Below are 24,117 nucleotides of genomic sequence, written 5' to 3' on the forward strand. Positions count from 1 at the left end.
GTTACTACACCCTATTAAGCATTATTTGGACAGTATTGTACTGCAGGAAGTAGTATATTGCTATCATAATGGTGAGAAAAAGGCAATTAAGAAAGGAAGACAGACAGAGTATTATAACCCTTAAAAGTGTAGGTCTTTCCTTTAGAGAAATTGCAAAGAAAGCCAAGGTGTCAGTGAGTACAGTTTCCTACACCATCAAAAGGCACTTGGAAACTGGAGGAAACTCTGACAGGAAGAGGTCTGGCAGACCCAAAGCCACAACAGAATCAGAAGACAAGTTTCTGAAAGTCAACAGCTTGCGTGATATGCGGCTCACAGGACAACAGCTTCAAGCACAGCTTAACACTAATCGAAGTCTCAGTTTCTACTTGAAGAGAAGACTTCGAGCTGCAGGTTTGACAGGTCGAGTGGCAGTAAAAAAGCCATTGCTAAGATGGCAAAATAAGAAAAAGAGGCTTGCTTGGGCCATGAAGCACTGTCAGTGGACTACTGAAGACTGGAAGAAGGTCTTATGGACCGATGAATCAAAATTTGAAATCTTCGGTTCATTACGCAGAGTTTTTGAACGCCGTCGAGTAGGCGAAAGGATGGTTCCTTGGTGTGTGACACCAACTGTCAAACATGGAGGAGGAAGCGTGATGGTCTGGGGCTCTTTTGCTGAATCCAGAGTCGGCGACTTTCACAGAGTGAGTGGTACCCTGAACCAAAATGGCTACCACAGCATTTTGCAGCACCATGCAATACCCTCTGGTATACGTCTAGTTGGTCAGGGGTTCATCCTACAGCAAGATAATGACCCAAAACATATCTCCAGGCTATGTCAGAACTACCTTAGAAGAAAAGAACAAGACGGTAGGCTCCAAATTACGGAATGGCCAGCACAGTCTCTAGACTTAAACCCCATCGAGCTGGTTTGGGATGAACTGGACAGAAGGGTGAAAGCAAAGCAACCTACAAGTGCAACACATTTGGGGGAACTTCCGAACAATATTTGATTTCCGTTGTAGAAAGAACGCCACGAGTGTGTTCGGCTGTTATATCTGCAAAAGGTGGCTACTTTAATGAGTCAAAAATTTAGATTAAATTTTGTTAAGCAAAACAATTCCATTATTTATTTTTTATCTCCAATTGTTTATTTGTTCTATGCTTTAATTTCAGAGTACATTGAGACATTAAACTGCGTAAATTTCAATAAAAACTGGAAAAATTGAGGTGTTCTAAAACTTTTGACCGGTAGTGTGTGTGTGTGTGTGTATATATAGATTATATGTGTATAATATCTATATCTATCTATATATATATATATATATAATATATATGGTATACAGCAGGAGCCTCGGAGCCGAGCCGAATAAAAACAAATGCAAATGCACATTTATTATAAGTTGTTTTCTTAATTATCACCCACACGTAGTAGTTATTGGAACTAATTTAAAAAACACAGAATCTGGTATTTTTTTAAAAATGTTCTCAGTGTTTAGATCCTACCACTTCACCTAGTAGGCAATTCCTGCATTTATAACTCACTGTGTAAAATCCAAATGTTATGTATTCATCATCATAATCAATGAATAAACTGATTTTGGCTTTCTCTGTTAAATATTCACCATGTTTTAAGGTCTGTCATAAAACAATAGGTTATTAACATAACCATGGTTCCCTGAAATAGAAATATAACCATTACCATATGGGTATCTACCTCCTAAAGACCCTAATCCTCAAAATTGTATACCAAAGCTGCTCAGCGAGCCTGTGACACAGTCATGGCTGCCCCCAAGGGCACAAAAGGACAGCACTTGCAGATCTCAGCATCATTTTTCATTCAAACCTGCTGTAATCATAGACGCAGCAACCTTGTTGGTTAACCCTTTGCGGTCCTATGTCCGACCAGGTCTGACATTACAATTTTCCCTTTCCGACATCATCAAAAAGACGTCAAGCACAGGTCTCAAGTTGTTTTTTCTCTGTAAAAAGCACAGAAAACCTTTAAATGGCCAAGTAAAACCGATAGGAGCCGAGAGAAGTCAAAAAAAGGGGGGGGGGGGGGGGGGGCAGAGCTGAGCAATACACATAGCCCCTGCACCACAGATATAACACGGACATAAAGAAGCTGGCTGCTTCCGCATCCAGTGGTCAAAGAATATCACGGACATTTACAGTACTTTTTGAGATGTTATAGTAATAAAATAATGACTTGGATTGCATTATTGAGGAGTTTGATGATAAAATGAATGCTTTGGAGAGGATTTATCAGTATGCACAACAAGGAAGAGGTATGTGAGCAGCTTTGGTGTAGAGTTTTCAGAATTTGGGTCTTTTCGGGAACACATCATTGAAATTGTTAAAGAGTGCACACACAAACAGTACAGAGGGCCCTCATAATCTCTCAATACCTGAGGGTACATATGTGTACATTGAGAGTGCAACAGATTATAACCAAATGAAATGCAAAGTGCGTAGAGGAGATTCGGAGTGTGTCAGCAATTCTGTTCACCCTGTGCAGTAAGACCTGATAGAACTCATGCTCTGAAGAATTTCCTTATGACTTTATTGTGCTAAAGGATGCCTGTGGAAGAATGTGGATATTCACTGACATGGGAGAACATGTGTATTTGTAAACACTGCACAGGTGCCCAGTTTTATTTCATTTCTTTTTTGCATTCTTTCTGCAGAGGGCGCTGTTGTCCATGGCCTAAGTAATGACAACGGTAATCAGGTCCACAGTAATACCAATACTGGTACAGTCCAAATGTTTCCACACCCACACGTGCTCAAAAGAATAATGAAAACCAAAGGCAAAAGAAAAAGGGAAAATAAAACACAGTAATAAACCTGCAAAACAAAAGTGCTGCTTAAGCAGTGCCCCCACTGCCGCTATGCCGGTCAGCTTGGGTCTCCGTCCTACGCTTCGCTGTGCACTATACACTGGGGTGGACAAGGTTCCCCTTGGGTACGTAATATTTTATAATTCTTTTTATATTCTAAATTCTTATTTTATTTGTTTAAGGCAGGCTGTCTTCCTCAGCCATGCTTGCCTGTTTTTGGTCGCTCGTTCCAACAACCAGCCTTCTCCGCTGGCATCTCTGTGTGTTCTTAATCACGGCCACCTGAATGCACAACCAAGTCAGCACAGACCCCGCCCCTGTTACAATGCCCTAAACAAGTTGTGCCTTCCAATACCTTCATATGCCAGTACTCGTATACTAAAAAAAGTTGTTACTTTTGACAATTATAAAAGCGGTTCTCTCTCTCTCGCTTTCTATATATATATATATATATATATATATATATATATATATATATATATATATATATATAATGTGTGTGTGTGTGTGTGTGTGTGTGTGTGTTAATATATGGCTCCACCATATCCCCTTTGCTGTAACAAAGTAATGTACAGAACAATGCAGCTATTACAAACTCAGAGTACGGAGAAAGCTCCCCTTAATACTTTCTTTCCTTTACACTGCAGATGAGATTCAAGATGAGAGAATATTCCTGGTCATTTCTGCACTGTTTCGAGACAGACAAACCAGGATTGATGCTGCAGTCAAACTGGACTTGTCTAGTATGGTCTCTGCCAGCATCGGTCACTGCTGTGGAGCAATGTTTGAAGAACCTTTTATTGGGGATGAGTGGGGGGACATTCATATCAACACTAAACATGAGAATTCAGCCTGAGCCAGTTATAGTGAGTCAGCCACAATTTAATGCTTACAAAATGAATTTAAAGGATGCTATCCATCAAGAGGTGTTAGCCATTCATAATGCTCTCCTTTCCTTCGGTCTGTCATACAAGGAGTGCAAGAGACAGCACTGTCAGAATGATTAGAGGAAGCCAAGGGACACTAACAGTCATTAAAACTAAGCAAACAAACACAAACAAAAAAGCTCTTGTAATTAATGGGAAGTGAAACCCCCTTTTCTGTTGAAATTGTCCAGTCAAGGTCAAAGCAGGGCAGCTAAACAAGAAAGTAATTAATTCATGTAGACATTCTGGCATCCAGGATAACACTGTGCACTGTGCGTTCTTTTGGCTAATCATTTGGAAGAGCACTAAAAGTTTACGGTCTTTATTTTTCTCCAGAATTTTGATAACTCTCCAAGTAATGTCTTTTAAGCTGTTTATATACTGTATAATGCCCAATGTGGTAAACAACTTTAGAATAATGTGGCATTGAGAATTGAAACACCACTCTGCAAAATACTGTAGCTGCTACTGATACATTCATCAGGGACGTGAATTCTAATATGTTTTAATGCACTTCTTAAACACGTGCATTACACTGGAGTAGAAGATTTGCATATAGAACCCATGTTCTGTCTCTATCTTCACTTACAGAGAAATCCCATTGGATAACTATACAGTATTTCTCTAAGAACCCTTAGCAGAACCAATTAGCAGACCACAATACTCCCAGCAACAATCAATGTGTAATCAATACTGAACATCAGTCTTGATACCCCTTATAAAAGTATAGCGCTATGCTTTTCCAAAGGATATTTGGTTTGCTATAATTTTTTAATATGCATTACCATACACTCCTGTGCTTTAAAATGCTTACCCATGCTTTCACTATGCTTTATTGTACTTTGCTATGATTTTACTATGCGAAACGTGTGTAAGACACAGAAGCACATTGGCTGGACCTGATTCGCCTGGCATTGTTTTGCTGTCTTTGAGTCTGTAGTTCTTTAAATGTATGGATGATAATGACGATACATTGTCACTACATTGCCACAGAACACATTTAGTTTGCAAGTTTTAGTCCTCATATTTTTAATGGAAGACTTGTTACACAAACTTAATCTTTTTAAGCACCTGCTTGGTCTGGTCTATTTTTAACAAGCTTATATCACTACACACATTGAACAGTAAGCTTGTGTTTTCCTCTTTCAGATATGTCCTTGCATGTGCATTTCAAAGTGGATGCCTCTGACCCTGGCTTTGTCTTTTTATCTAAAGGTCTTAATATAATTGCTCAGGGTCACACACAGTGAGTCAGTCAGTTGAACCGGTTACCTTCTGGTTACAAGCCGTGACTTTAACCATTGGACCACACTGCCTCCTAATGGAGATAAGGATCTCAAAACCCAAGAGTTGCATAATTTTGAGAAACATTGATACACAATATTAAATATTAGATATCAATAACCAATCATCAATAAGCTGGGAACAAATGTTGCCTATTTTATCCCATTTTAGGAGCAAATGAAGACTGTAAAAGCATAGCTTTATGTATTATGAACTATGCTAACCCCATTAATAAGAACATAAAAACATAAGAAGGTTTAAAAACGAGAGGAGGCCCATCTTGCTCGTTTGGTTGTTAGTAGCTTATTGATCCCAGAATCTCATCTCAGGGTGTCAGCTTCAACAACATTACTGGGGAGTTGGTTCCAGACCCTCACAATTCTCTGTGTAAAAAAGTGCCTCCTATTTTCTGTTCTGAATGCCCCTCTGTCTAATCTCCATTTGTGACCCCTGGTCCTTGTTTCTTTTTTCAGGTCGAAAAAGTCCTTTGGGTCGACATTGTCAATACCTTTTAGAATTTTGAATGTTTGAATTAGGTCGCCACGTAGTCTTCTTTGTTCAAGACTGAACAGATTCAATTCTTTTAGCCTGTCTGCATATTTCATGCCTTTTAAACCCGGAATAATTCTGGTTGCTCTTTTTTGCACTCTTTCTAGAGCAGCAATATCCTTTTTGTAGAGAGGTGACCAGAACTGAACACAATATTCAAGATGAGATCTTACTAATGCATTGTACAGTTTTAACATTACTTCCCTTGATTTAAATTCAACACTTTTCACAATGTATCCGAGCATCTTGTTGGCCTTTTTTATAGCTTCCTCACATTGTCTAGATGAAGACATTTCTGAGGCAAGAAAAACTCCTAGGTCTTTTTCATGGATTCTCTTCTCCAATTTCAGTATCTCCCATATGATATTTATAATGTACATTTTTATTTCCTGCGTGCATTACCTTACACTTTTTTCTATTAAATGTCATTTGCCATGTGTCTGCCTAGTTCTGAATCTTGTCTAGGTCATTTTGAATGACCTTTGCTGCTGCAACAGTGTTTGCCTATCCTCCTATTTTTGTGTCATCTGCGAATTTAACAAGTTTGCTTACTATATCAGAATCTAAATCATTAATGTAGATTAGAAATAGCAGAGGACCTAATACTGATCCCTATGGTACTCCACTGGTTACCACACTCCATACTGAGGTTTCTACTCTAATCAGTACTTTCTGTTTTCTACAAATTAACCACTCCCTAATCCATGTACATGTGTTTCCTTGAATCCCTACTGCGTTCAGTTTGGGACTTGGTCAAAAGCTTTCTGGAAATCTAAATAAACCATGTCATATGCTTTGCAATTATCCAGTATTGATGTTGCATCCTCAAAAAAATCAAACAGGTTAGTTAGACAAGATCTCCCTTTCCTAAAACCATGTTGACTGTCTCTCAGGACACTGTTACCATATAGGAGGTTTTCCATTTTGGATCTTATTATAGTTTCCATACGTTTGCATATAATAGAAGTCAGGCTTATTGGTCTGTAGTTACCTGGATCTCATCCTGCCTAGGGGATTTGTTTATTTTAAGAGCTCCTAGTCCCTTTAACATTTTTGCCGCGGTTATGCTAAAGTTATTTAAAACTGGATAGGAACTGGATGACACGTGGGGCATGTCATCCGTATCCTCCTTTGTAAAAACTTGTGAAAAGTAATCATTTAATATATTTGCTTTATCTTTGAATGTTCTCTTGCTGTTGTAATATTGGAAAAACATTTTGGAATTGGTTTTAGCCCCCTTAGCAATGTTCATTTCTATCTTGGCCTTTCTAACTTCCTTTTTGACTTGTGTATGCAGATCTGTGTACTCTTTCTGTGTACTTTGTTTTTGGACCCTTTTTAATGCTCTGTAAAGTGCTTTTTTTCGCTGAATATTTTTTAAATTGATCTATTACACCATTTTGGCAATTTAGTTTTACATTTAGATTCGTCTACTTTAGGGATGTAATTGTTTTGCGCCTCTAGTACTACATTTTTGAAGAACAACCATCCTTCTTCTGTGGGTGTTTTCTCTATTTTACTCCAATCTACTTCTGTTAGTTTGTGTTTCATACCTTCATAGTTTGCTTTTCTAAAATTGTAAACCTTAGCTTTAGTCATTACTTTTGTGGTTACAAATGAGACAATGTTGTGGTCTGAGTTTGCTAGTAGTTCTCTGACCTCTGTTTTAGTTATTCTATCTTCGTTATTTGAAAAGACTAAATCAAGACATGCCTCCCCTCTAGTCGGTGCCTTAACAAATTGTGTTAGGAAGCAGTCATTTGTCATTTCCACCATTTCAATTTCATCCGTTGTGCTACCCACCGGGTTTTCCCATTTTATATGGAGGAAGTTGAAATCCCCCATTAGTATGGATTCTCCTCTGCTACACGCATTTTTAATGTCATTGTATAACAGATTATTTTGCTCACCGTCTGAATCTGGCGGTCTATAGCATGCTCCTATTATTATGCCCTTTGAATTTTTGTCCGTTATTCTGACCCATATTGATTTGGCTTTATTTTCTTTGTCCAGGTTTAACATGTGTAGCGCTACCCCTCCTCCTCTTCTGTCCTGCCTGTCTTTCCTATACTGTATAGCCACAAATATTATATTCGTCCCCATCACTCTCAGGCAACCAAGTTTCTGTAACCCCTATCACATCATATTTACTTGTTAGTGCAGTAGCTTCACGTTCTAAAATTTTGTTTCTGATACTTCTAGCATTTAGGTAAATACATTTAATGGTTGTCTTACCTGAGTTGTTGTCCTTGTTTTGATGCGGTCTCCCTTCTGTTTTTTTGTTGTCCCCCCTTCCTTTCTAGTTTAAATGCTTCTGAACCTGTTCAATGATCTTTTCTCCAAGTAGATTGGTTCCCTTTTTATTTAAGTGCAGTCCGTCCCATCTATACCGATAGTGGCATGGCTTATAGTACCAATATTTAACATGTTGTACACAACCACGGCTGTACAGAATTAGAGCATCCAGTATCATACAACCAGTATCATGGACAGACGCCTCCCAATATCCCTCTTAAGAAAAGCTCTAACATGTTGTGACAGACAGAGAAGGTATCTGAGCTGTAAATCTCCCTCCTGACCAGAAAAGGCGCTGTGTAAGGTTGGTTCTAGGTTTTCCCCCCTCGACTGGTGGACTCGATGGTTGATGGAAACCGGAAGTCGGCCATCTTGGGAAGACACGTAGCTGCAAGTACTCCAAACAACTCCATGGCGATCAGATACGACTCAGGCAACGACTGGTTAAACAATGGCAAGGGGCTGACTGTAAGGAGGAGTTTGGTGGTACAAAGGGGATGCAGTTACGTGAGTACGGCCCCTTGCGGTGATGATATTAATGTGCGGAAGCGCTGTGTTTGTTAATGTTTTTTGTATTACAGAGGAGGAGTGACAGACCCAGGAGTTGCAGCCACGGAGTCAGCATGAAAACCCTGAGCACTTGCCTTCACTGTACAAGCACAGCACAGACACGAACACTACTTTTCCCTGGAACTACAGAGCACAGTTTCATGCAGAGAAGATTGTGGTTTTGGAGTGTCATTTTTGTTTGGGACTGAAAATCTGCCATATTGGCTTCCCCTATAGGTTTGCGCGGAGTCAAGTGACTTCCGTATAGCAACTGGTAGCTGCTGAAAAAAAAAAAACGTTGTCAAGCTGTGTAACATACGATTGGTGGACATGGCTAATTATGTTGACCACCTACATGACCCAAAAAATAATAGATATAAACTAAAATGCGGTGGTGTAGGTTTAAAGCAATGCCCATATAACCTGCTGGACGATTAATAATAATAATAATAATAATAATAATAATAATAATAATAATAATAATAATAATAATAATAATAACTAGGACTTAAGCCCTAAAAATCGAATGTCTTAATTTTATGAAATCTTACAATATTTACTAAAGTATTACAGTAAGCTAATCATACATCTACATATATGTTGGGTTCATTTTATTGGAGCAACGTGGGTAAAGAACACTGCCTTGCTCAAGGGTACATCAGCAGTGTCCCACTGGGGATTGTTATTATTCATTTGTTCTTCAGTTTTTCATTTTTAATGCTCTTTATTGTGTGCCCTGTCTGTGGGTGTTTCTGACTGTTCCCTTTACAGTAACCAATCAGCACTGAAGTTATTATTACTAATAATACAATAGTAGCTGAAATGAATATAAAAGATGCACCAACATGGAGACACGCCCATATTTTGTTCAGAACACCTATACACCTCCCCTCAGCAGCTTTGTTGTAAAGATCTTGGTTTGCATTTCCAGGGTTGACAAAAGGGACCATTAACGACTTTCTTAATGGATAACCTGAATCTCAGAGTAATTTCCTTTTAAATCGACATAGATCAGATTCATCCCACAGATTTGAATGCTTCAGAATAAAGATCGGGCAACTTTATAACACAATTTGTGATTAACAAATTTTTATCGCAAACAAATTGTGTATTCAAAGAATGGAAATCCTTTCTATTTATGTATTCTGCTTCATGCATGGAAGTTGTTTTTATTTTTATATGCTTCCCATCAGGAAAACCAGCGATCTGAAAAAACTTCTGATGAGTTTCGTCCAATCTTTTGGTATTAATGGGTAAGTATACATACTTCTGCAGTTTTACAAGGAGAGAGTAATAACAGTTTACAAGGAGAGAGTGCAACGAAACTGACTGTTCTGCAGACTGTTGATTTATGCCCCTGTATCGAGTCGCCTCCTGGGTTTTCAAAAGATCTGGTAGCGAAATACCTTAAAGAGAGATGGAGGAAGTGCTACGTTTCTGGAAGATTAATGTTTTATGCTACTTTCGAGTTGATCAGTGACCTTCAAAATATGCTCACGTCTAAAATCTAAAATGGGCATAAAGGTCAATATCATTGTAATTGTTAAGGATATATGTGGTCTCGTCAAACACGCTGCCACCAAAAACTTCAAACACAATCGTGTTCCAACAGAAGTTCAGGTAGTAACAGTTGCCGTGCCATCTTGGAATGTGATTTTATGAACAGCTTACACCTACCCAAAGGTATGTGTAAAATGTAAATAACAACTAAGCTTTGTGTTATAACTATCTTACCTGGTGCAACCTGTGTAAATTTAGCAATGTGTAGAACCAAAGTTAGTAAAGACTTACTATAACTAGGGGTCTACCTAAATCACGATTTTGAGGATTTGCAGAAATCGGGAAATTGAGGATCACTGTGAAATTCACCTCTTTTAGGGGCCAATGCATACCAGAAAAGTACGGAGATAGAAAAAAAAGAAACCTTGTTTAAATGAACTACTGCATAATGCAAGCAACACAAACTATATATCTTCCTTCTGCAGATAGGGTTTTTTTAAAATGCTTTGCTCTCCCTGTATGTACTGTACTTAGGCAAACAAAAAAAAGCTTGTTTTTTACTGTTCACATAACAATGATGTTTTATTCAGCCTATTAGCGTGTCTGTACTGACTTTTCTGTGACCTATACTGTACAGTAGAGGGCGGGATAAAGTCATTGTTTTGATTTAGGTTGCTGAAATGTAGTTTTCAGCATTGGAGGTAAAATACCAGAAATGGACGACAAAGTAAAAAAATTCTAAGTATATTTCGGCTCATGATCGTGTCAAGATATTTCCTAAATAAACTGTACATGCAGAAGGAGGTAATTGTTTTGCATATCTTGTAATGTGTCTTTGGAGAAAATACGATGTATCGCAATTTAGTTTCAGAATCACACATTAAACAAGGCTACTACAGAGGATGCTCAACAGGACATAAAATAAACAGCTTTCATAAAACAAACTGGAAAGTCAGCGCAGACAAAAAGTATTGCTGTCCAAGTTCTATCAGTACTACAGGAACGATCTAGCACAGCCAACTCGCTTCAAACAACCTGCTGTTTACTTTTTAAATGCAGTTAGAATTTTAGCCCCGAATAGGCACGTTTTCTTTGTTTTGACTAGGTACTAATAAAAAAATAAAAAATACTTGATGGGACAAATAACATGACAACGATGGTGCTACATACATTGCCTTTATTAAAGTATGCCAGATGCTCTTGGGTAACTGTGTTTTGGGACTGTTTCTAATCAATTTCCACATCTGTATAACTTGGCACAGCCTTGCCCTAACTTCCAACCAATTCAGTGGATGCAGAACTTGCAGCTCAATGTATGGGCAAGTCCACATCAGAGAGAGAATGTTGGCAGCAACTGCTGAGGGATGTTACATGCTTGTCTTTAACAAATGACAGCACTCTGTTTTAGTAAGGATGCAAGTATCATTATTTTCAGGTTTTTACAGTGCTCTGAAAAATTGTCTACTTAGGTTTATTACATGTTTAAACAGGTCTGTGAAACGTCAGCAAAATCCTTATTTTATTCTATAACTTACCTGAGAAAGAATACACAAATTTACAGTGATTTAAGTAGACCCCTAGCTATAACCATAGCTGGTGTAACCCAGCCCTGGGTGATTTCGTATGGTTTCATGGACTGTGATTATCACTGCTTTTGGACTACCTAATATTAATGTAGCTAAACTATTAAGTGGTACTAAAAATGGCATTGAGTAAATTAAAGCATAATGCTCTTATTACTAAAATTAATCATTGCACTACTAACGTGTTAAAATATTGGGCTTATTATTTTTTAAGTTATAATTGTGTATTACTGTAATTTATACTGTAAGTATAACTATGTTTACCATGAATAAAATCTTTGCTGCAGATGGTTATTGAGTCTGGGGGACTCTATTTAGACCCATCTTCGATGTATTGCAGAAAGCCACTTTTCCCTTCTATCTGGGCTTAAACGCCTCTTCGTAAGTTAAACAAAATGACAGCCGCTTGTCTTTCATGTAGTCGTGGGTGTGGCATCCAACAATCACACAACTCCTCAGCATTGTATTAAAAATAGGTGGTAACAACTCTTCAATTAATAAAGGAAACAGCGTCTGTCCTGGCTTGTTTTCAGCGGCTCCAGGGTTTCTATGCAGTTACTATGTGCGTGCACACCAAGTTGCCCGGATGCCCGCACAAACCTATGGTATAGGGGAGACTGTTTACTATTTTATTTGTATTAATAAATACAGATGTTTTTCACTGAGAGTTTTGTCTGGACATTCACTCTATTCCCCACACCACCAAAGTCCTGTCACACTGTCCTTACCAAGTGTCATCACACATAGATAAGCAGTTCTCTTGATGTATCAATGTAATCATGACATAGAGCAGTATGCATGTACCTGCCTCCACTATATACTAGCTGCTGGGTAAGACAATCAATCCAGGATGTGCTTCAGCTTGTAAGCCCCAGAAACAAAAAGGCTTCTCATAAAATCCCAGTAACTGCCAGCAGTCTGCTAACAGATCTGCCGGTCACCCAATCTTCCTGATGTTGTCTGAAAAGGCAACAGTTTATCAAGCTGACTGACAGAAGGCTGATTTGGCAGCCCACCTGTTTCACTGTTACAACAGTGGAAGTAATGAAGACAGAATAACTAAAACAGAGGTCAGAGAACCACTGGCAAACTAAGACCACAACATGGTCTCATTTGAAGTGTTTTTTAAAACCCCAAAAGTAAAGACTAATGCTAAAGTTTACAATTTTAGAAAAGCAAACTATGAAGGTATGAAACAGAGACTAACAGAAGTAGACTGGAGTAAAATAGAGAAAACACCCACAGAAGAAGGATGGTTGTTCTTCAAAAATGTAGTACTAGAGGCACAAAACAATTACATCCCTAAAGTAGACAAATCTAAATGTAAAACTAAATTGCCAAAATGGTTTAATAGATCAATTAAAAAAAATAATCAGCGAAAAAAGGCACTTTATAGAGCATTTAAAAAGGACCAAAAAAAAAGTACGCAGAAAGAGTACAAGGAACTGCAAACGCAAGTCAAAAAGTTAGAAAGGCCAAGAGAGAAATAGAAATGAACCTTGCTAAGGGGGCTAAAACCAATTCCAAAATGTTTTTCCAATATTACAACAGCAAGAGAACATTCAAAGAGGAGATTAAATGTTTAAGAGATACAAATGGCAAAATCGTAGATGAAGGAAAAAAAATAGCAAATATATTAAATGATTACTTTTCACAAGTTTTTACAAAGGAAGATACTGACAACATGTCCAACATGTCATCCAGTTCCTATCCAGTTTTAAATAACTTTAGCAAAACTGAGGCAGAAGTGTTAAAGGGACTAGGAGCTCTTAAACAAATCCCCTGGGCTGGATGAGATCCTCCCAATAGTACTCAAATAAATGAAAGAAGTAATTTACAAACCGCTAACCAAGATCATGCAGCAGTCTCTTGACACAGGGGTGGTACCGACAGACTGGAAAATTGCAAACGTAATACCGATCCACAAAAAGGGAAACAAAACTGAACCAGGTAACTACAGACCAGTAAGCCTGACTTCTATTATATGCAAACTTATGGAAACTATAATAAGATCCAAAATGGAAAATTACCTATATGGTAACAGGGTCCTGGGAGACAGTCAACATGGTCTTAGGAAAGGGAGATCGTGTCTAACTAACTTGCTTGATTTTTTTGAGGATGCAACATCCATAATGGATAATTGCAAAGCATATGACATGGTTTATTTAGATTTCCAGAAAGCTTTTGACAAAGTCCCGCACAAAAGATTAATTCTCAAACTGAACGCAGTTGGGATTCAAGGAAACACATGTACATGGATTAGGGAGTGGTTAACATGTAGAAAACAGAAAGTACTGATTAGAGGAGAAACCTCAGAATGGAGTGTGGTAACCAGTGGTGTACCATAGGGATCAGTATTAGGTCCTCTGCTATTCCTAATCTACATTAATGATTTAGATTCTGGTATAGTAAGCAAACTTGTTAAATTTGCAGACGACACAAAAGTAGGAGGAGTGGCAAACACTGTTGCAGCAGCAAAGGTCATTCAAAATGATCTAGACAAGATTCAGAACTGGGCAGACACATGGCAAATGACATTTAATAGAGAAAAGTGTAAGGTACTGCACACAGGAAATAAAAATGTACATTATAAATATCATATGGGAGATACTGAAATCGGAGAAGGAATCTATGAAAAAGACCTAGGAGTTTTTGTTGACTCAGAAATGTCTTCATCTAGACAATGTGGGGAAGCTATAAAAAAGGCTAACAAGATGCTCGGATACATTGTGAAAAGTGTTGAATTTAAATCAAGGGAAGTAATGTTAAAACTGTACAATGCACTAGTAAGACCTCATCTTGAATATTGTGTGCAGTTCTGGTCACCTCGCTATAAAAAAGATATTGCTGCTCTAGAAAGAGTGCAAAGAAGAGCGACCAGAATTATTCCGGGCTTAAAAGGCATGTCATATGCAGACAGGCTAAAAGAATTGAATCTGTTCAGTCTTGAACAAAGAAGACTACGTGGCGACCTAATTCAAGCATTCAAAATTCTAAAAGGTATTGACAGGGTCAACCCAAGGGACTTTTTCAGCCTGAAAAAAGAAACAAGGACCAGGGGTCACAAATGGAGATTAGACAGAGGGGCATTCAGAACAGAAAATAGGAGGCACTTTTTTACACAGAGAATTGTGATGGTCTGGAATCAACTCCCCACTAATGTTGTTGAAGCTGACACCCTGGGATCCTTCAAGAAGCTGCTTGATGAGCTTCTGGGATCAATAAGCTACTAACAACCAAACGAGCAAGATGGGCCGAATGGCCTCCTCTCGTTTGTAAACTTTCTTATGTTCTTATGTTCTAAATGCTGATTGAGATTTGCTATTTGTGCAATTTATTAAGCTTCATCATTAGTTTATTTTGTGTTGTATGCATGTCATTATTGCAATATAACTAAACCAATATAATTAAAAAGCAGCCCCAGCAGCTGCGAAGAGGGCTAACCTTAGCACCACCAATAGTCCAGACTCCATCCAAACTGCCGCTGTCGCTTGCCGAAGGTCCGCTGCCGCCGTCGCCTGGGGTCGCCGGCTCTGCCTCGCCCGGGGACACCGGCACGTCACCGCCCAGGATGCCTGCCTTACACTGCTCAGGGATGCCATCCCGCTCTCCTCAGGGATGCCATGCCCGCTCCGCTCAGGAATGCCACGCCCGCTCCGCTCAGGGATTCCAAGCCAGCTCCAGGGATGCCTGCTGCTCCACATTGCCTGGGGTTGCCGGCAGCTCCGCATCGCCTTGTGTTGCCAGCTGCTCCTCATCGCCTGAGGCTGTCTGCTGTGCCGCTTCACCTAGGAGAACTGTTTCTGTTTTATCTCCTAGGGTATCTGATAGTCTCGCTTCATCTGGGGTCGCTGCTGGCTCTGCTTCGTCTGGGATCGCTGTGATCCTACATGACAGCAGGAAAAACTGTGGCCGGTGCTCCACAGAGGGTAGTTGCTGGCCATGAAGTGGGGGGAGAGGTCAGGAGACGAGTTCCCCTTGCAGCAGTTTCGCTGCAGGAGATTGTGTGGCTGGAGCCCCAAAAAAGGGTGCTGCCGCCCATGAAGAAGGGGGGACAGGGAGGTCAGGAGACCAGTTCCCCCTGCAGCAGTTCCGCTGTGGGAGATCGTGTGGCTGAAGCCCCGGAAGAGGGAGCTGCCAGCCATGAAGAAGTGGGGGGTGAAGGACCTCCCACCATGGCAGCCCCCATGGACACCTTGCTTCCCCTCTTCTTGGACTTTGAGACTGAGGGGGGGGTGGAAGTTAGGTCCATGTGTGCTTTGCACAAGGGGTGGGATATGTAATAGGGCGAGGAGCCCTATACATGATTGTTTATTTATTTTAGAATGGGGTACCCCTCCACCCCTGTGCAGTTTATTATTTTTTGTTTTGTATTATGATGTATTTATATGGTGTAGCTGTGTTTAGTTATTGTTTTGTTTCTGGCAGAGGCGAGATTAGGCAGCTCGTCCTCTGCCAGTGTGTAAATAAAAACTTTGTGCAAAAGTTGGCCATCTCCCGAATTAATTAAGTGACTAATTTGTTGCTAATCAGGAGATGGTCACCTGCATGAAAGCTTGCAGCGGTCTGCAGCTGGGGTGGGTGTTTGAAAGGAGGAATGAGAGTGAACGAGGAGAAAACTAAAATAAACAAACAGTGTTGGAACAACTCAATAATTGATCATTATTGGGATGATTAGTTGATTAGTCTGGGTTGATTAGTTCTCTTACTAACTTCTCTTACTGAACACACATTCACACGCAGACACAAGGAATAGTTAATCAATAGTAGTATTTTATTAAGTACATAAATAATTAACAGAAATCCAAAAAGTTAGAAAGTAAATCTCTTAGTCTACAGGCACAAAGACAATTCCAAAGCTCTCTCTACATTCATGCTTGACTAGCCGACAGCTGAGATATGACACCGCCTGTCTCCACACAAGCAGCAGTTGCGTCCGTTTCAGGCAGAGTCCCGACTTGATTCGTTTTTTTTAGTCCCGGAGTTGCAGCTTTGCTTAGCAGAGTGATAGCACCTTGTTCAGCATACGATGTGGAGTGCAAAATGTTCAATTCCGCTTTGATTTTTGTAGTCTTTCTCACTGCTGATTAGCTCTTTCATGAGGTCATTTGTGTATCTTGCTTCTTTAAACTCCCAGTATTTTGATGTTTTAATGTCCTTTTCCACCAGGACATGGCTAGTTTATGTCTTCCTTGCATCAAAACTATTGTTGTTGCACATGTGAATTATCTATACATAATTCAACTGTCCGCTCAGCCTAATCCAGTTCAGGTGCCAGTCCTCTGATCAGTTGGTCATATAGTTTCAGTATGTCTGCAAACCAGAGGCCCCTTTCAAGACACAGCAGTCTACCCTGTTTCTCAAGACACATAGTTTCATTAATGAATTCAGTTACTAATACACGTTACTAATACACGTTCATGTATTATCATATTCAGGGAATATGTCCTACAGGATTAGTAAAAGCGATCAGCCAGGCCTGACTTTGGTGTTTGGTATTTTGTGTTTGTTTTTTGTGTACCTGTTTTATTTTTGTATTTAAATAAACTACGGCAACGTATTTTGCCCTACAGTGCTGTGTTGGTTTTTCTTCCTGCATTCTGACCTGACGTCACCACTCCGCTACCCTGTCACAAGGAGATTTCATTTGAAAGACAGAAAAAAAAATACTGTGCAAAACACTGTGAAAACAAAGATGTGAATGTGGCTTGGTTTAAATGCAATAACCGCCCCACACGGCAAGTACAGCTGTTTCCTTTACTATACTTGTTTACCTCCAATAAGCTCCAATAAGCTTTCCCCAAGTACCTGCACAGCAGCAATGAAACGATTTTTCGATAGTACAATATATTGTGATTCCGAATATTTGTGATAATCGTATCGTTAACATTTTTTAATTATTTGATAATCGTAGAAAACGATATACTCACATACTCACTAACCGTGGCTGGAAGCAGAACAGACGCATTTCTCTCTAAATATGGGTACAATCATCCGTGCGTACTAGGGCTGCTACAATTACATCAAAAATCTATTTTTTGATCGATTCCATTCCTCATTATATACATGGATATAAATACTTTATGATCGATTCAATAATTACATTTTTGTAAAGCACATAGTTAACACAATTACTTAAGTTTATCAACGATCTGCGCTGAACCCACTGCCTTGCTATTTACAGTATTTCTGCCACAGACAAGCAGTGGGCGTGCTCTTGTTTTCCTGCTCGTGTTAACTAGCATCTGATTTGCTGGTCCCATCCTACCAGCGAATCAGTTTTGAAAATTCTTTGTTAGTAAAACCCAAAACAGAGCACCTTGTATCCAGAGTAGGACGACAGGCTTGTATTCCTGACAAATAGCCTGTAAATAAATTTTGCAAAGTGAAAAAACACACTGTATATAGTTTGTGCTGCTCTGGAGTTTCAACATGAACTGTTATATAATTAATATTTAACAATATTCAATAACGTTAAAAATAAATAAATAAATGATCATTTATGTTAAACACAATTTTCGAGTAAGGATCAGCTAGCGGGTATGCAATTTGTGGTAAATAAAACATTATTATTATTATTATATTATTATTATTATTATTATTATTATTATTATTATTATTATTATTATTATTATTATAATGATGATGTTTTAGGCCGGGATTTCCACATTGTTTCACAGATCGTGAAGGTTAGGTGGTACAGTATTAACAAGATGCAATGCATGATGCTGCAGCTGTCACTGAATTAAAAGAAAAAAAAAAGTTTTTAGTAAACTCGTGTCTGTTTACTGTTTGTAAAAATCTGTTTGTAAACTTGCAAGGCTTGTTGAGAATGCTGTGGGTTTTTTTTTTTTTTTTTTTTTCTCTCGACGCTACCAAGGCGTAATTACCCCTCGCATTCAATTGTTGTGCACAAGCTTTTACTGAACTGCAATGATATTAAAAAAATAACGTCACGGGGAGAGGAATGCACTGAAAATGTCTGGTACAATCATCGATATTTACTAGAACGATTATATTTCGTGTGCACAATTAATCGATTGCAATTTTGAGGTTTAACTGACAGCCCTAGTGTGTACTTTCACTACAAACAAACATATAGCGGGGAAATGCCCTTCCGTACCTAGCACCCGGTGGAGTTAAAAAACCGTCAGCAGTCAACAAGCAAGGTCACTTTAATAACTTTTTTTTTTTTTTCCCCAGTGCGGCGCCCTCCCTATACTGTACTCCATTCCACCCTCAACTGTCAGTAATAATTTTAATACATCCATTAAAATGTACACGTTATAGGCTATTATGCCACCAGAAAAACAGGCTACCTCGGGTAATGTTGACAACAATATTGAAATGTGTTTTCTAAGTTATAAATGAAATAACGGCAAAAAAAGGAATAAAAAAGGAACATGCATAAAGGACATCATGCCCATACAGCTCTATTCCATACTTACAGGTTGTACAGTACAAAATTATTTATTTATTTTGCAGACTATTCGAAAAAGAATTGAGAATAGTTAGCAATATGTGTGTAAAGCAAGTACTTTAAATGCATTGAAAGAAATACAGATGCTTCATATTTTGTAATTATGTACTGTTTCTAAATAAATAAAATGTGTAAATAAAGCAGGAGTAAAAAAGCTTGCAGTCCCATTTTGACCTTCCTATTAATGAAGGTAATATAAGGACAATTTCATTACGATTATTTGTCTTTTCATTGTTTTTTTATTCTTGCTAGAATCTTGCTCTTTTTTAAAGTCTGTAGCTTCCTTGTGTTGCAGACCATATCCCCCAGAGGAAAAAAAAACAGAACTTGTTATTTTTTTCTTTTTATTCAGTTAAAAAAGTAATTGAAAAACAATGGCTATCGTGATAACCGGTGTATCGTGAAAGAGTGGGCTCTCAACTATTCCTATCATGGAAATTTACTATTGTTTCATTATGGGTTCACCATAAAATTCATACAATTGTTCAGTTTCAGTTTTCTCACCAATAACCTGAGTCCCTCACTCTGATCAGCACAATGCCCCAGTAATCTATCTGACCAGGCTTTTATACATCCAACCTGATCAGTGAGTCACTGAACCCTTTCCTCCCTTTCTCATTGAAAGCATGGCATTCCAGGAATTTACAATGAACCAATTACCTAATTAAACTGAGCACATTTTCGTAACCCCTCTGCAGTCCTTCCTCGGGTTCTTAACAGCAGACAGGCTTTGTTCCTGGTCCCCTTTGTTTAAATTACCACTGCATGCCCTACTGTTACACAGCACCCAATATTTTTAGTTTATAACATATAGTTAAATCAGAATAAATAAACAGAACAGCCAATCTTAATGTCATTTCCATCTGATGCAAGCCATCTCATACGAAGACATTTCAGATGGCTGTAACACACTAATATCAGGATCGGTGTGTATTGTAATGCAGTGAGCAGTTTTGGGTTGACTTTGATATTAGTCACATTCTGCATGACTACCTCACTGATAAATGTGCTCAGTAGTATCAGTTCTCCCAGCAAATGCGGTAGCTTCTAAAGACAAAGTATAGGAACTAGTTTGCACTGGTGGAAGGATACATTCAATACAACTTCATTTAAAGTTTAAAAATCATTATTTTTATTTAATTGTTTGTCTTACCATACACCCTGTCACAGGTCATTGTTAATAGTATACAGACGCAGCAATGAAAATCCCTTTTAGCCTGTAGCAGTCACGACATTCCTTGCACAGGGAGTCTGTTGTTTGGGTACCCATGGGGCTACTTGAAGAATGGAGATCTTAATGATGCTTAACAATGCATGGCACTGCATATATAATTTAAACAGCAACTGCAATTAAGCCTTTAGACGAAGGTATAGAGATAGGTATATATCAATGTGATGAGTCAAAGGGGTTACTAACTTGGCTCTTTTCTGTTTTTATTCCTTTTTGTTTTATTTTTGGATTTAAGCAGAGCGCGAAGAGGACTAAGAGGCTTCCGTTCCTTTATTTTTGATTACTCCAGCACTCCCTCCCTCACATCCTTCTTTATTCTTTTTCTTTTTTTTTTCCGTGTAATATTAAATAAAATTTTAATTTTTACACGTAAATCACTGTCTGGAAAATCAATTTTTACTCACACGCCTCACAATCAATCATTGCACATCTACAGTTTGCCCTACAGGCCAATACTTATGAATACCAGATATTCTACAAGATACATGTTATTTGCTGAGGATGCTTAAATATACAACATTCATAGTTCATACTATGTAGGATGGTACTGTAATCTGTCAGACTAGTGGTCAAAATCTATTTGTTGGTCTCAGCTTAGCTCTCAGTGGGTTGTATTCCACATTATGAAACCATTGCACTCTTTTATTTTTATACAGAAACACTGGCATTTTGAGAAAGGCCCAGGACTGAAAGGCAGAGTAGGTGGCCATCTTTACTTAGGGAAGCTTGGAGAGGGGTGAGTTCTCTGGAAATAAATGCCTTGTAACTTATTTGTATGCAGCCAGGGTGAGCTGTCATGTTAAATAGAGGCTTTCTTGGGCCATGCTTAGTATTAGGGGCCGTGAGCACTGTGGATGAGATGTTAAACAGAGGTACTCAGATCCCATAGAAGCAGTGAGCCATGGTGTCCTAGCCTAATCCCAATACAGGGTAAAAAAATTCTGGACTGTCAATCTGTTCAGATTCAGTTATTCAATAAACAAAACAGTAATGCTTGATATTATTGGAAACACTGAAGGGTATTCCAAGGATGCTGTTATATTTGGATATGTTGATGCTGTTATGATGCCTGTGAGTGCGTATTACACTGAAGAAACCATAGTGCTGCGGCATTGCTAGTGTGGAGCTGCTGCATTGCTAGTGTGGAGCTGCTGCATTGCTAGTGTGGAGCTGCTGCATTGCTAGTGTGGTGCTGCTGCATTGCTAGTGTGGTGCTGCTGCATTGCTAGTGTGGTGCTGCTGCATTGCTAGTGTGGTGCTGCTGCATTGCTAGTGCGGTCCTGCGGCATTGCTAGTGTGGTGCTGCTGCATTGCTAGTGTGGAGCTGCTGCATTGCTAGTGTGGTGCTGCTGCATTGCTAGTGTGGTGCTGCTGCATTGCTAGTGTGCAGCTGCTGCATTGCTAGTGTGGTGCTGTTGCACTGGTAAGTGTCCTGTACAGTTATTAGACTGGTATTTACCTCCCAGACTTGATTTTGATCTCTGGACTCTTTTTCAGCTCTGTTCCATCCCGGTACCATTTGTAGGTGAGGGTGGGGTTACCCGTGGCCTCACATTTCAGTGTGAGTTTTTCTCCCTCCTGAAGGACCTGGTTCTTGATCTTCTTTATCTTTGGGGGAGAGGCTGTGGTGAGAAAAAAGACACATGTATTAGGACTTAAATCAGGGAAAGACTCTTGTTTAATGGCCAGTGGTACCACTGCAGTTGTAAAGCATCTCTGTTCATAGTTCAAAACTCATAAAGCCCTTAGCTTTTGAGTTGGCACCCCCCATCAGACTATGTCTTCCTTTGTATAATTTTGTTCCTTAATGTCTAGATTCCATTTCTGTGTGTTGCCAAGCTGAATAATTGTCCGTTTCGATGTAAAACAACCTATTTTGGACCTACCCTCACTGCTCTTCAGACAGCAAAATGCTGGCATTGCACATTATCACACCAAAATTTTATCAGCATCTAGTTTGCTTGTGCACTGCAACAATTACTTCTTGACTTCCCCTGGTATGTGAGGCAGTGATATGCGATGTAACAAAACATAGCATATCTTGTTTTATACAGAATATTCTTTTCATTAGTGAAACTCGACTCCCATTACAAGTACTGAATAAAAACATTTTTGGTATATTAATGTGGATCGCAAAAAGCCACATAATATGCATGTTCAGCACGTCTGCATTCAGTGTCAAAATAACAACCTTTTTTAAAAGCAGGCGTTTCTGCAATCAACTAATTTAAATACCCCTGACCGCAATTAGCAGTGGAGAATTACACACCTCCCACAATAAATAACAGGCTTGGATCAACCCTGCATGTGTAGGCTACACATTCCAAAAGAAAATGAATGGCACCAAAGACCTCAGCCTGGTACTAGCCATGGTGATGATGATGCTCGGAAGCGAGAACTGAAATTTACCAATATGGAATTGGAGATTTTGGTACAAGCAGTGCTTGTAACAAATGAAGATTGCCACTTTGGGGTACTTCTAAGAACCTTTTTTTACATGTATTTATGTTCTCTATTTGCAGACTTTCTGTTTTGTCATGTAAGCTGTGAAACATGTATTGAAAATTGGAGTTTGGAAAACAACATAGTACCGGTATTATAAAGCGTAATTTACAAACTGACTTGATTAGAAGGGTTAATAAATGAGCTCTTTGCAAAATGTTATTAAGTGTTTCTTTGTCCTTGAAAACAATGTCTCCTTCTTGCTGCAGACAAGTCTCCAACATCACCTTGCCTTTTATATAGCCTACTATCTGACAAAGGCAAATTAACACCTGCTTTTCAGAGTAAAAATAACACCATGTAACAATTTTTTTTTTTTTTTTTTTATTTGGTTCCTGGGTAGTAAGTGTTATTTCCTAATTGCTTATGCCTCAAAAGTATAGAAAATGCCTATTATTCCCCACAAACTTTGCTTTTGTGACCAGGACAGTGATATTTTGAAATTTACCTATTTTCCAGAACATTCCAGATAGATTCAGTGCTGAGTAAACTTGGAGTAACTTCTAGAACTTTCTAGAACTTTCCAGTAATATAAATAGTAGTATAAATACAGGGGCCTTAAGCCCACCAGTTCAGTTTAGTTCCAGCTGCCTAAATGGATACATATCTGCATTTTTCTGAGATGGCATCAAGAGGCTGCAAGCATCCGGTAGACGCATTTTGTTATGTCTGCGGCCAATTTATCAAGACAAGAGCGAAAAAGTACTCAGTGGAAGCATATGCTAAGATGTGCGAGGCCTACAAGGCATATTTCAGCATGCCTGTCGGGGATCAAAACAAACCCTGGGCACCTCATTTCACCTGCGAGCACTGCAAAAATACTCTGGAAGGTAAGATGGACAATTGTTGCTCGGAATTTTATGTTATAAAATTTGTTAAAATTTTTAAAATTGTAAAAGTGTTTTACAATTTTCAATGTTATTGAAAAAATATATCATATATGAAAAATGTTCGAGAATCTCTTACACATTAGTCATGGGTGAAATAAATGTATTTTTGTAGGATGGTACAGAGGGGAAAAGAGAGCCATGAAGTTCGCTATCCCAAGAATTTGGCGGGAACCCACTGACCACTCAAGCAACTGCTACTTCTGCATGGTGGACCCTTCCAAACGTCGGACTGGCAAGAATGCACCTGCTATCACGTATCCGGACCTTCTTTCATCCATTGCCCCGGTGCCACACTGCCATGAGCTCCCCGTACCCACTCCTCCGGAGAGAGAGCAGCCATCTTTAGAAGAGAACAGCAAGTCAGAGAGCGAGGAAGACGTTGTAGATCTAGATGACAATTTCAGAGGTGGAGCTGAGGAGAGAAACCCATACTACCCCAACCAAAAAGACCTCAACGACCTGATTAGAGATCTTGGTCTCACCAAGTCCAATGCCGAGCTTTT

General features: G+C 39.0%; 1 protein-coding gene across 4 annotated transcripts in view; it reads right to left on the bottom strand.

The window, feature by feature from the left end:
- Nucleotides 1-24,117, bottom strand: part of nrg2a (neuregulin 2a) — a 399,111-nt gene that overhangs the window by 83,396 nt on the left and 291,598 nt on the right. For all 4 annotated transcript variants that reach the window (XM_041266715.1, XM_041266714.1, XM_041266712.1 and 1 more), the window contains exon 2: nt 21,682-21,844. In XM_041266715.1, the coding sequence (XP_041122649.1) occupies nt 21,682-21,844 (163 nt within the window). The remainder of the gene's footprint in view (nt 1-21,681; nt 21,845-24,117) is intronic.

Source organism: Polyodon spathula, chromosome 12 (assembly GCF_017654505.1).
Source record: "Polyodon spathula isolate WHYD16114869_AA chromosome 12, ASM1765450v1, whole genome shotgun sequence".
Lineage (NCBI taxonomy): Eukaryota > Metazoa > Chordata > Actinopteri > Acipenseriformes > Polyodontidae > Polyodon > Polyodon spathula.